At 41.1% G+C, this 14,525-nt stretch overlaps 2 protein-coding genes across 2 annotated transcripts in view; one reads left to right on the top strand and one right to left on the bottom strand.

The window, feature by feature from the left end:
- LOC133633672 (CUB and sushi domain-containing protein 1-like) overlaps window positions 1–11,327 on the bottom strand; it is a 1,183,208-nt gene extending 1,171,881 nt beyond the window's left edge. The window contains exon 1 of the mRNA XM_062026293.1: window positions 10,801–11,327. Coding sequence (XP_061882277.1) covers window positions 10,801–10,942 — 142 coding nt within the window. The 5' untranslated portion in view covers window positions 10,943–11,327. The remainder of the gene's footprint in view (window positions 1–10,800) is intronic.
- LOC133633688 (uncharacterized) overlaps window positions 1–14,525 on the top strand; it is a 264,674-nt gene that overhangs the window by 224,685 nt on the left and 25,464 nt on the right. The window lies entirely within an intron of this gene.

Here is a 14,525-nt window from a genome sequence, read left to right as displayed (position 1 = left end):
TCATCTTCTCCTTCACTTTGTCTGTCCCTCGTCTTTTAAAATACATGTCCTTGCTCTCTTAGTCTGCACACAAACTCGCCTTCCTCCGCCATTTCTTCCTGCATTATAATCTACTGTATGTAGGCCATGGTTCTTTTAAAACTTCTGACAGAGCACTATCTCATTTGAAAGCCAGCATGAAGCAGCAATATATCTCAGAGAGCCCTTTGCCACCACAAGCTCCCACATGGACTTTATTAAAGATGTAGATACTGTTCACTTGTTTTATATGTTGCATGGACAATATTTGCATTATAACTTTAGGACGTACTGTACCTCCAAAGCAGATAGAGGTTGGGATAAACCGAATGGCTCTGCACATCCTGCTTTTTAATGCTGTTCTTGTGCATGTCCGTGTCTGTTTATATTCACGACACGTGAGAAAAATGTATCATCTCCCTCACTTATTTGCTCCACTTTTGAGTGAAGAGGAGCTTAAATGGTTGCTTTTGAAGTGCTGGGGTTTCATGACATATGAAGGAAAAACCTCCATCCTCATGAACATGATACTTTCTCTGACCCGCCCCTAGCGAGATGAGCCTGCCCAGTGTATACTTCACTGCTTTACCTGTCAACATTTGTCTTTCAAAATATGGGGAATATCATGGGAAAATGGGTAATTAAAAATGAAATTTCCTTCTCCTGACAAATTTCCATTAAACAAATTAATAAAACCGATTCTTATAAGGACTCAAACCCAAGCCCTATCAATCACAACATAGCGTCCATAATTACTGCACCATTCACCAGCAATATGTGACCTGACACATAGAACTTTAAGATAACCAATTGCTTGGATTCAAAATGACGTCACGTCCGGCTCATTAAATATGCATGGTGGTGAAGCCAGCGTCTGTTCTCACTGGGCCCCATTCAGCAATAAGTTCCTAACTTATCCTCTTATCTTTCTTCCTAAGTGATTTCCTAAGAGGAGTCCATTAAAATTCATGACGTGTTCTTAAACGACCAAATTCGTATGTGGGCTCTGTACCGAGGATGTCGTTGTGGCTTGTACAGCCCTTTGAGACACTTGTGATTTAGGGCTATATAAATAAACATTGATTGATTGATTGATTGAAATTGTTCCCACCTACTGTTCTTAAGTTGCTGAATGCCAAATGGTTAGCGCGTACGTGTCTGTCATAATTTGCATATAAACACGCCCTTATTTCCCCAATATGCATATGTACACCCCCCTTTCCTTGACCCAGCCACACACAAAGAAGTTGTCGACCTCCATGCTTTTCCAAGTTTCCATCGGTTTTGTCATGTAGAATTACCTCTAGAGCATACGATAGTTCGACACATTTGGGAACTCCACTGACGAATAATCCTTTATCACTTGACAAATATTTTAGTTTTTTGATAAAGTATAGGGATCTCTTCCATTGCATAGTTGTATTTTTTGCTCATATCTACTTTTTGCAGAGATATATAGGCCCTTTGTTTACTCAGTTTGCACGCTGCTTGCTGTACAACAGCCATCCTAGCTTGGTTGACCACCACTGGTTTTCACTTCCAGTAAGAAATCACTTGTCGGACTACAAGCAATATAACTAAGATCATAATACACTTGTACAATCAAAGGACACACAGATAATAAACATTGGCAGAGACCGTGCTTTTAAAATATTATTTACACGTTTATTAAGACTAGGAGTAGAGTAAGCGTAAGAATAAAAGTTTTAAAAGATAGGGTCAAGCGGTAGAAAATGGATGGATGGATATATTTCAAGGACTAAAATGCGAGTTAAAATGGCCAAAATTAAAAGTACACATCAAATCAAAACCTTGAAGCCCCTGGGCCAAAACCAAACAAAATCTGAAAAAAAATATGAGACCATAACCTACCAAGAATGGTTTGAGATGAGGTAGCCATGCCCCAAACGAAACAGAAGTGTTACCCAAAGACACCCACTAAATAACAAAATCCCAGGTGCAAAGCAGATGTATGGGCCAAGTGTCCCTCCCACGCACACCCAATGGAAAATACATCCAGACATTAAAAGACCCAGGGACCTCAATACATTAATGGTGCATAACTAAATAGGGTTTTTAAAAGCTACACAAAGATGACAAAATAAACTCAACTTTAAACACAATGAAACCCTAAAACCTGACTCTAAACAAAACAGTAGCAGGCTACAATCTGCAATTAAACAGGAAACAGACCTTAAAATCAAAACACAAAAAGTGTAAACATAATATTAAAACGGGGGTAAATAGCTGCTGCCGGAGTACCAAGAAAACTCTAAAGCCCGAAAGATATGTTAAACAGACTACAATGCTAAAATCAAGGGAGAGGTTAAAAACACACCTGTCACCAGCAGCAGTCAGGACTGATTGCCAAGTACGGGGGATATTTAAAGGTGCCACTCCCGCCACAACACAGGAAGCAATTTACCGAGAAGCATGTGTCTGCAGACCCGGAGACTGCACAGTCAGACCCACACTTGTGGACCCGCACATTTAGACCCCTTGTTTTTTTGCTACAGCACCACCTATCTTGTAAGCTAATGGATATGGATACGGAGGATGGATGGTGGTAGGCACGCGAGTATCGAACGTGAATCACATTGTTTGTTGAATTTTATAAAAGTTTTTGTCAAAACTGTATTGTACAGCGTAACAAACATTTGACTATAATACGTTTACAATTACTACGATAGTCTTATATTCACGTAAAATATAGTATCTAATACGGTATTCAGGCCAAGCTAGCTTAGCCTTTTTTGGAAGCTTGCTTAGCCAACACATTTTGTTTTTAAGTTAATAATTTTATTACCATGTGCATTAAATTAAACAGAAATAAAATGATATGTGTGTTTCCAAAAAAGCATGACATTTTATATTTTATGAGCAGGAGACACTGCGACATTAAACTTAAAGCACGCATGCGAGGGTGTGCATGTGTGTGTGTGTGTGTGTGTGTGTGTGTGTGTGTGTGTGTGTGTGTGTGTGTGTGTGTGTGTGTGTGTGTGTGTGTGTGTGTGTGTGTGTGTGTGTGTGTGTGTGTGTGTGTGTGTGTGTGAGTGTGTGTGTGTGTGCGCGTGCATGTGTGTGTGTGTGTGAATTAAGTTGTTTGTTTGTTGTTATTTTTAGGCCTGTTTTTTTTTTGCTAAACTTGATTTTATAACACAGTCTCTTTCTCTCTTTTTAAGGTGCATAAACCATCCAGCATATGGAACACTTGCCCCAACTTGAACAATGCAGGACATCCTGCAAACAGGTCCATTGCCTGTTCTGCAGCTCAACTGTGTTCCAGCCAACAAAGTTGAGCAAATGTAAAAAGCATCTACAGTCCCATTTTGACAAACCAGTAGTTGCCTCGTAAGTTGTCGCTTCAGAGGATCAAAATAAATGACTAGATCAGTAAACTATCAATTATAACATGTATGGCTGCCTCAAACAGGAATATTTAAACACGTCAGTTGTGGAACAATTGTTTTACTTTAACCATAAATGCTGTTTTGTGAATAGTTCAAGATTGTGCAATAAAACTTATTTTTTTTAAATAATTTAATCTATTTCACTGTAGGCTGTTTTGTAAATATAACCCAATGCAATAGAACATTTAAAAGCATTTTATTGTAGGGTTTTAAGGCTGTTTTGTCAATATAACCCTATGCAATAGAGCATTTAAAATAATTTAATTTAATTGTAGGTTGTTTAGTCCTAAGGCTTTAAAAAAGTTTTAAAGTATATCAAGGTTCACAATAAGATGTTGTTGTTTGATTTGAATTTTTATATTTTACATTCAACCAGTAGGTGGCCCTGTCGAAAACCTTTGTGCGGGTCTACAACTGCAGTCTCTGGGTCTGCAGACAGATAATGTTGATTTAGGAAGGGAGCCCTTTGCTGTCCACTACAAATAGATTGTTAAGCAGATCTCATAGCATATAAAATTATTGTATGAAATATAAAAAGTACAAGACCTGGGGCCTAAAGTAACAAGAGTTGGTGGCTTCCGTACTGTAAATATACTTACGTTCAAATCCAGAAAACGGCGTATGCAAGTAAAAATTAGTAATCTCTGAAGAGTGTTCGCACGCACAAATTCAAGCATTTTTCTTTGTTACTTTAGAAACTTTAGAAGAGGTGGGTGACTCTGATTTCCCCAATTATAATATAATTTCTGTAATTTACAACAAAATGTGTTCATAGAGTAGCGTGCAGATCCGAGTTTCATGGGGAAGGCCCTTGTCTTTTCATTATGCACAAAGCAAGGTCCTTTAGAGCAGTGTTTTTCAACCACTGTGCCGCGGCACACTTGTGTGCCGTGAGATACAGCCTGGTGTGCCGTGGAAGATTACCTAATTTCACCTATTTGGGTTATAAATATTTTTTGCAAACCAGTAATTATTGTCTGCAAATGATGTGTTGTTGTTGAGTGTCGGGGCTGTCTAGAGCTCGGCAGAGTAACCGTGTAATACTCTTCCATATCAGTAGGTGGCAGCTGGTAGCTAATTGCTTTGTAGCTGTGGGAAACAGCGGGGTGCAGGTAAAAAATGTGTCTAATGCTTAAACTAAAAATAAACAAAAAGTGAGTGTCCCTAAGAAAAGGCATTGAAGCTTAGGGAAGGCTATGCAGAACAAAACTAAAACTGAACTGGCTACAAAGTAAACAAAAACAGAATGCTGGACGACAGCAAAGACTTACTGTGGAGCAAAGACGGCGTCCACAATGTACATCCGAACATGACATGACAATCAACAATGTCCCCACAAAGAAGGATAAAAACAACTGAAATATTTTCGATTGCTAAAACTAAGTAGATGCGGGAAATATCGCTCAATGGAAGACATGAAACTGCTACAGGAAAATACCAAAAAAAGAGAAAAAGCCACCAAAATAGGAGCGCAAGACAAGAAGTAAAACACTACACTCAGGAAAACAGCAAAAAACTAAAAATAAGTCATGGCGTGATGTGATAGGTCGTGACAGTACACCTACTTTCAGACAATAACTAAATTGATACATGCTTGGTTATGGTTTAAAGTCATATCCAACAATTGCGACAACGTCTTTTTACTGTCAACTGAGTTTCGTTTTTTTTAATGATTTCTGCTCGTGGTGTGCCTCCGGATTTTTTCACAGCAAAAAATGTGCCTTGGCTCAAAAAAGGTTGAAAAACACTGCTTTAGAGTATGATTCGGGGTGTTTGGTGTTGTAGAAGCCCATAAAACACATTTGGAAGGAACTCGAACAGAAACGTCGAGGCAGCAGGAGTCTGAATAATTGTGTCCATAAAGTGTATACTAATTGCCGTGCAATTTCAGCGAAAAAGAATAGAAATCTGGCGTTTGTCAGATTCTAATTAACAGACAAATTGAATTCCCTGTGTGTGCGCTATAAGATAGTTCAAGTGTTGCCAATAGGACAAACATAAGCTCAATGTTGGGTTGACTGCAAGCATTGAATTAGCATACAGAAAACGGAAGGTAATATTGTGCATTTAACGAGAGCCAATACTATAGTTGCATCACCATTGTGCCTTTACAAAATAAATTAAGCTCAGTTGTTTTATTTTACACTGCCAGACAATAAATAATGGACTATAAATTCATAGAAAAGCTTCACATTTGAAAAAAAAAAAAAAGCTGACACTTTATTCATGAATTTTATGAAAATAATAATGCATTGCATATATTATGGTCATGTTGACACAAAGCTCACATTCAGAACACTTTGTTGTCATTTTAAATACAATATTCATACTGCACTATGCATCTGGCACTTTGTGCCAGTATTGTTCTATTTGTATTTATATTATTTCTTCATTTATTGCATGCGGTGCTATTGACACAATGTGACACTGTTTTATATTGTGCCCTAGCTGGTTTATGTGCATTTTGTGTCTGAAACCTCTTTTGGCCGCAATTTCTACATGGAAGGTATAGTGTCTGCACAAAGTGAAGTGATTTGTTATGCAAAGAGACTACTAATGAGGAAAGGTTACATATTTCAGAGCAGGCCTATAAAAATGGTGGCCGAAAGGGCCATACTGGAATGACACCATACTGGCCCCCAAGTTTAGTTGAAAACTCGGAAGCCAAAACCATTTTTGCAGCAAATTTACAAAAACTCTAGAGTGCTCTTGTTGTATAGAGGAACTTGGACTATTGTAAACACATTGGCAGATCCTTGCATTGACATTTTAACCTTGCTAGCAAACATACAACACTGGGGTCCAAACTTGTGATTTATATAACTGAGGCATTCCTCAAGGCGGTCCTTTAAGTTCTCGCCTTATTGGCTGTTACAATTTTTTTGTAATGTGATTTATGTAACTATGGTGTTGCTGTAGCTTGTTTACATAATGTCAGCAGTCATTTGTTCAACTTCTTCAGTTATACTTGTAGCGTTCCTCAGGATTCCAGTTTAGTGCTCTCTGTTTCATTATTATGGCTATTCAACTGATGGCCCGCCAGTTCAGTTCAAAAAATGTGTCAGAGACTTTTATGTTTTCCGCAGATTCTTAAAAACACTAGAGTGCTATCATACAGATGTTTTATTGTAAGAACGTCCTTAAAACACAAGCAAAATAAATAGAACAAAATCAAATGGTTATTGTAGAAGATTCTGGTTCTCCAGAATATACAAAATAATACTGTGGAGGGGGGCGTGGCCTGCGGGCCTGCCACGGAACGGGGTGTGCCAGCACCGGCCTCGAAGACAGCAACAGGTGAGTAGATGGCCCAGGTAGGCCTTGTTATCTAATCACCTGTCGCCTTTATTAGCAGCAGCCGGAATTGAGACACGTAGTTGGAGTTGGAGTTGGGAGTTGGAGTTGGGAGCTGGAGAAAGAGCGAGACGCCTAAAAGAGACTGCTGAAAAGCAATTCCAGACTGTTGTAATAAAAAGATTATATTCAAACTGTCTACCGGGCTCACGGAGGATCTTTCGGGCTCAGGAGAACCCTCACGGCAAAGAGACCTTTTACAAATACTATTAGTGAAGAGAGAAGTCTGGCCTTAACTTTCTGAAAATGTGTCCCCCAAAACAATTTAGTTCAATATACTGTAACCCCAGCCACAATCATTCCCTAAAACAGGAACACTACTTTGCATCCTCCATTGTCTTTTTTGTCAGGGTAACCGAGGTAGGCATCGTAAGTGCATCTTACAAACAATCCTTCCTCCTACTTACTTTATCTTAATCAGCGTCACTAGGAAGCTTCAAGATAGTAGGATACACCCTAAAGAGGTCGCCAATCACAGCACACATGGGGCCCTTAATAAGCGACATCCAAACATCACCCAAATAATGAAACCATTCAGTCTCACTAAAGACAAGTTCATTCATGCAATACTGCCCACACTCTACAGGCGGCAACAGTTGTCACAAAAAAGCAAAGGTGTATGTTTTGCTAGGTTGCGGTATATGCATAATATTCCCACTCTAAATGTCCATGCAACATGAATTAAAAGTGAAATACAGAAAGTGCTTCTTGCATTATGCATTTACGAGGTAACTAAATACAAGCGATCACAAAAGGCAAAATATTAAACGTGGCAGCAAAGATCCAGAAATGCCGAGCACCCCCTCAAGCCGTGGGAGTATGCATTGACATCATTGTGAAACTTGGGGAAGGGTGCAGAATAACTCCACAAGCAAGTATGGTGTGTGTGTGTGTGTGTGTGTGTGTGTGTGTGTGTGTGTGTGTGTGTGTGTGTGTGTGTGTGTGTGTGTGTGTGTGTGTGTGTGTGTGTGTGTGTGTGTGTGTGTGTGTGTGTGTGTGTGTGTGTGTGTGTGTGTGTGTGTGTAGAGAGAGTAAGGGAGAAAAAATAGAGCAAAAAGCCATGAGGTATTGGCAAAACTCTGAACTGTTGATACTAATCAATAATAAGAACAGAAAGACTTGGCTTTCAAATGTGTCGTGGAAATTAAAATATGATGTCAGCACAGAAGTAGATAAAGAGTTATAATTACATCAGGAGGTTGCCTACAGCCACATCTGTGACAATGTTTTTGCCCCGGCTTTAATTAGGCAGCACAGCGTTTGTTTGCTTTTGTAGTCCATGCACACAAGCACGCTCGCACGCACACACACACACAAACACACACACACACACAGACACTCACACACAGTTTAATGCAATGTTTTCCATTGTAAAAGTTTCTTGACTTTTCATAACATTTTATGTGACATTTCCAGACAATCAATAATTAGTTGTGTTTTGGAATTTAAAGTGCATCATCATCCACATTTAAAGGGCTGCTCGCCATCTGGGGTTTGAGGACTTACAAAATAAATTATTGCATCACCACGTCTGTCTTTCCAGATGTCTGTTTCCCCTTTAATTTATTTTAACGCAATCCTTTGTGTGTGTGTCCGTTAAGTCAATAAATGTGGCTACACAGCTAGATTGAAACCTTGATTTAAACTATTTTCTGACAGGCTTTTTAAAGGAAAAATGTTGACGGAATAGCTGACAGGCAGCGGGACATGCAGGCACAGATTGGGGATGAATCACAGATGAGTGGACAGCAGAAGTTGCTTGAATCCTAAACCGCTTAAACGCACCGTCAACATGTCCAACCCTCATGTAAAGTCTCTTATACTCTCTAAACCGTGGACTTGCAGCACTCCCTGCAGGTCCAGGAATGAGCCTTTTTCAGCTCATAGGGTCACCGTAGTCAGGATATGTAACAGGTTGTATGCACATGCAAACAAAACATGGGTATGAAACTGAAATGAGCTATTACCACCTTTTGTAACATTTCCACCATAGCCATGATTAGTCTAATTAAAGCCGCTTTATTTCTAAACTGTGCAGGTGCATGCATCTCAGAGGAAAAAAAAAAAACTGTGCACACAGCTCCACCTACAGCATAAAAATGCAGTGTGTGTGTGTGTGTGTGTGTGTGTGCAATAGAGAGAGGTGACAGTGACAGGCATGAGCACAGGAGTGAAAAGGCTACAGAAGCACAACACAGAGAAGCCATTGACAAACACAAGTCAGCTTGCGGCACCCAAAAAAAAAAAAAAAAGGGGGGGGGGGGGGTAGAAGGTTAACACTTTCCTCCCTCCCAGCTTCATGCATCCTTGTTTGGTCACCAACTTCCCACCAAGCAGCACTGCAGGCCTGCTGACACCAGTCAACACACGCCCACAAGCATCTCCACGGCAACCGAGACAAACTCAGTTAAAGGCCTACTGAAACCCACTACTGCCGCAGTCTGATAGTTTATATATCAATGATGAAATCTTAACATTGCAACACATGCCAATACGGCCGGGTTAGATTAGTAAAGTGCAATTTTAAATTCCCCGCGAAATATCCTGCTGAAAACGTCTCGGTATGATGACGTTTGCGCATGACGTCACGGATTGTAGCGGACATTTTGGGTCAGCATTGTGGCCAGCTATTAAGTCGTCTGTTTTCATCGAAAAATTCCACAGTATTCTGGACATCTGTGTTGGTGACTCTTTTGCAATTTGTTTAATGAACAATGGAGATAGCAAAGATGAGAAAGCTGTAGGTGGGAAGCGGTGTATTAGCGGCCGGCTGCAGCAACACAAACACGTAGCGGCTACGCCGGTGTTTCATTGTTTACGTTCCCGAACGATGACAGTCAAGCTTTACCATTGGCCTGGGACAACAGAGACTCTTACCAGGAGGACTTTGAGTTGGATACGCATGCTTGTGGAGATGGGACAACAGAGACTCTTAACAGGAGGACTTTGAGTTGGATACGCGGTACCGTGAGTACGCAGCTGCGGCTTCCAAACATTTGATCGCTTGCCCGTACGTGAGTGCCGCTATTTGCATGTCACGTGCGTAGCTTTGGGGAAATATATGTGCTGTATGAACTTTGCGGAGGTGAACGGTACTTTGGGCTGTGGGATTGAGTGTGTTGTGCGGGTGTTTGATTTGTATTGGCGGGTTATATGGACGGGAGGGGGGAGGCGTTTGTTATGCGGATTAATTTGTGGTATATTAAATATAAGCCTGGTTGTGTTGTGGCTAATAGAGTATATTCATGTCTTGTGTTTATTTACTGTTTTAGTCATTCCCAGCTGAATATCAGGTCCCACCCGCCTTTCACAGCATCTTCCCTATCTGAATTGCTTCCACTGCCCTCTAGTCCTTCACTCTCACGTTCCTCATCCACAAATCTTTCATCCTCGCTCAAACTAATGGGGAAATCGTCGCTTTCTCGGTCCGAATCGCTCTCGCTGCTGGTGGCCATGATTGTAAACAATGTGCAGATGTGAGGAGCTCCACAACCTGTGACGTCACGCTACATTCAGTACAGGCAAAGTTTTTTTACCAGCGACCAAAAGTTGCGAACTTTATCGTCGATGTTCTCTACTAAATCCTTTCAGCAAAAATATGGCAATATCGCGAAATGATCAAGTACGACACATAAAATGGATCTGCTATCCCCGTTTAAATAAGAAAATCTCATTTCAGTAGGCCTTTTAAGTTTGATTGAATGGGTGATTTTTTTTTTTTCTTTATCTATATTTTAATTAAACAGATGTCCTCTTAGAGCAGCTGTGGTAACAACACACCCGCACAGACCGAAGGCTGAAGTCATCAATGATTTATTTTTGAACTACTTTTTCGGACCACATCCTCCTCAAACCCACCAAAGTGTGGCTGGAAGTTGCGCACACAAGCACGCTATGGTCCTTTTTTTTTTTGGTGAGGGCGCACACTTCAAGTGCGCACGCACACACACACACACACACACACACACACACACACACACACACACACACACACACACACACAGACTTCCGAACTCACCCCTAGAGGAGGAGAAATCCCCGAAGAGGAGCCCCGTCAGGAGGAGAAGCCAGAAGTCGCGTCTTAGTCTGGCCATTTTCCTCACAGTCAGCCCCCTCCTCTTCATCAGCATCAGCATCATCGACCTCCCTAAATCCGTCATGTTGCTGTTAAATAAATCCAAGCTGGCTTCAAAAGCCTTCCCCCCCACCTTGCCGCTCTGCTTGGTTGAAGGGAGCGGAAGGGGGGTAAAAGATGACGGCCGCCCCCCTCCTCCTTTTTCTTAATTCCTTGTTGATCTTTTCAATATATACAACAACACACTAATCAAAAGAAAAGAAAAGAAAACAACGCCACCCGAGGATCAATGGCGGATATTCCGGGCGCACATGTCCAGGATGGAGGAGCGGTGCCGGGCTGGCAGCGTGAGAAGCAGCGCGCCACCGGTGTGAGATGTCATAGCAGAGGAGGAGGAGGAGGAAGGATGGAGCGACTCGGTGAAGGTGAGGAGAGAAGAGAGATGATGCTGGCTAGGTCCTCACAGCACACTGAGCGGTGCCGACTGAGAAGCATGCAGGGGGGAGAGAGAGAGAGAGAGAGAGAGAGGGAGAGAGGGAGAGAGGGAGAGAGGGAGAGAGGGAGAGAGAGAGAGAGAGAGAGAGAGAGAGAGAGAGAGAGAGAGAGAGAGAGAGAGAGAGAGAGAGAGAGAGAGAGAGAGAGAGAGAGAGAGAGAGAGAGAGAGAGAGAGATACCTTTAACAAGACTTTGCTGGTCTCAGTTTTGGATGAAACTAAGACTTGGTGTAAAGTGTCATGTCAATTCACGCATAATCTTGACAAGTTAAGTCAAAGTTAAATGATAGTCACACACACACACTAGGTGTGGTGAAATATGTCCTCTGCATTTGACCCATCCCCTTGTTCACCCCCCCTGGGAGGTGAGGGGAGCAGTGTGGGCAGCAGTGGTGCCGCGCCCGGGAATAATTTTTGGTGATTTAACCCCCAATTCCAACCCTTATAATGGGTAATGGGCAGAGCCGGCCCAAGGCATAAGCGTACTAAGCGCTTGCTTAGGGGCCCCGCGGCCACCAGGGGGCCCCCAAAAGCAATTAACAAAAAATTCTTATTTTTTATTTTTTGTATGTACGAGTCTGAGTCAGACTCGCGCATGGCAGTGATTAGTATTAATATCAAAGTCGGCCATCAGATTTCTTACAGCGATGTCATAAATGACTTTGCCTCCAGAAAAGCCAGGAAGCACAGGTTTTAAGGAGTGGGTGGAGTGGTGTGGGTGGTGAAGAACAGAGGAACAAAACTGTGATGTGATGGTCAAATGTGTGAATTAAGGACCTTAATTTAAGGTAGTTCATTTTGATTTTTTCCCCAAAAATGTTTTGCACATCGTTATGTACGTTTACATAGTTTTAATATGTAGTAACTTTATATTTGTTTATAAACCGTTATGTTACCTTGTTTCTGGTAACTCTGTTCATTAATATTATTTAAGTATTTGCTTGATATTTAATTTAATTATGTTTTTTTTTGTACAATTGAATTTGTTCCTTTTTATATATATTTAAGTGATTTTATTGTTGCACTTTATTGTTTTTCTTGCACTACGAATTATTTTTGCACATTGCTGTTTCAGGTTTTTGTTACCTAAAATAATAAAGTGAATCAGAATCAGCTTTATTGTCCAGTTATGTTTAACACACATGGAATTTAACTTCAGTAGACTGTGCTCTCTTTGTACAAAGTAAACATTAAATATGAACAATTAACTAAAAATATAAACTAGTAATTAAAGATTAATATGTACAAGACTGATGAGACAAGATGACACTTTTACTGTAAATACAAAGCTTTATCACTTGGACTGTTCAACCCCAGGCCACTCTTGTAGCTGAATGTTTTCTACATTTTAAGTTTAAGAACCATAGATGACAAGATGGCGGCGCATTGCTATGCAGCGGCTTGCTAACGCTCTTGGGAGTGTAGAGCGATTTGGCAAAAAACACCCGTCATTTCTGTCAATTTAATGGCTGGCTCAAAGCGTGAACACTCTGTGATCACATACGACCGACAGACAATTCTGGATGTGGATGGATCGGGTCGTTATAGACTGAAAGATGCATGTACGGTGGACCTCCTCACTAGCATGGGAATACTTCGCGGGCTACATCGAGCGGCCTTTGTAGCAGCGGAGTCAAGTGCTAGCGGTGACCGCCAATGGAGACAACGTAAGCGGTGTGAGCGGAAGCAGAAGCGGGGATGCCGAGCGGGGCTAACAACAAAGGGAAAAGCTAACCAAAGAAGCGTGGAGACTCCGGGTAAGAAGCCATTTAAACTAGAACTAGCCGGCGCCAGGCTGGATAATCCCTGCACACATAGCAATTCTCTTAGAATAAAACACAACTCACATAATGTTTTTTCTTTTGTGACCGTGTCAGAGGCAGATATACATTGTACTGAGGTAGCTAACTATGATGCGTTCAGTTTATCGCAACATCAAGCAAACAATCTGAATATTCCTGTCGTATCAATTCCTAGATATGGTCGGAACTATTTAAAGTGCACTACGCATAATAAATGCAACATTATTAATATTGTTACTTCGGATAATTTCCACAAACAATCCTCAAAACAGCCCACTACCTATATTATGGGCTTTTTAAACATAAGATCATTATCTTCCAAAACGTTATTAGTTAATGAAGTCATTAGAGACAACAAACTTGACGTCGTTGGTCTCGCCGAGACCTGGCTCAAACCAGACGATTTTTTTGCGCTAAATGAGGCATCTCCTCCTAACTATACCAATACACATGTTGCCCGACCTCTTAAAAGGGGAGGGGGTGTCGCACTAATATACAATGAAAACTATGATTTTACACTTAACCTAAATAATAAACATAACTCGTTTGAGGTGCTCACTTTGACGTTTGTCACACCGCTGCCTCTCCACCTGGCTGTTATCTACCGCCCCCCTGGGCCCTATTCGGACTTCATCAGTGAATTCTCAGAGTTTGTTGCTGATCTAGTGACGCACGCCGACAATATAATCATAATGGGGGATTTTAATATCCATATGAATACCCCATCGGACCATCCATGCGTGGCGCTCCAGACTATAATTGATAGCTGTGGTCTTACACAAATAATAAATGAACCCACGCATCGCAACGGTAATACGATAGATCTAGTGCTTGTCAGGGGTGTCACCACCTCTAAAGTTACGATACTCCCATACACTAAAGTAATGTCCGATCATTACCTTATAAAATTCGAAGTTCTGACTCATTGTCAACAAACTAATAATAATAATAATAACTACTATAGCAGCCGCAACATTAATGCTGCCACAACGACGACTCTTACTGACCTACTGCCTTCGGTAATGGCACCATTCCCAAATTATGTGGGCTCTATTGATAACCTCACTAACAACTTTAATGACGCCCTGCGCGACACCATTAATAGTGTAGCACCGCTAAAGCTAAAAAGGGCCCCTAAAAGGCGTACCCCATGGTTTACAGAAGAAACTAAAGCCCAGAAATTATCATGTAGAAAGCTGGAACGCAAATGGCGTGCGACTAAACTGGAGGTTTTCCATCAAGCATGGTGTGATAGTTTAATAACTTATAAACGCATGCTTACCTCAGCTAAAGCTAAATATTACTCAAATCTCATCCACCTCAACAAAAATGATCCTAAATATTTGTTTAGTACAGTAGCATCGCTAACCCA

This window comes from Entelurus aequoreus, linkage group LG02 (genome assembly GCF_033978785.1).
Source record: "Entelurus aequoreus isolate RoL-2023_Sb linkage group LG02, RoL_Eaeq_v1.1, whole genome shotgun sequence".
NCBI classification, from domain to species: domain Eukaryota; kingdom Metazoa; phylum Chordata; class Actinopteri; order Syngnathiformes; family Syngnathidae; genus Entelurus; species Entelurus aequoreus.
The sequence above is the reverse complement of the archived record's forward strand: the minus strand, read 5'-3'. Positions and strand labels throughout refer to the sequence as shown.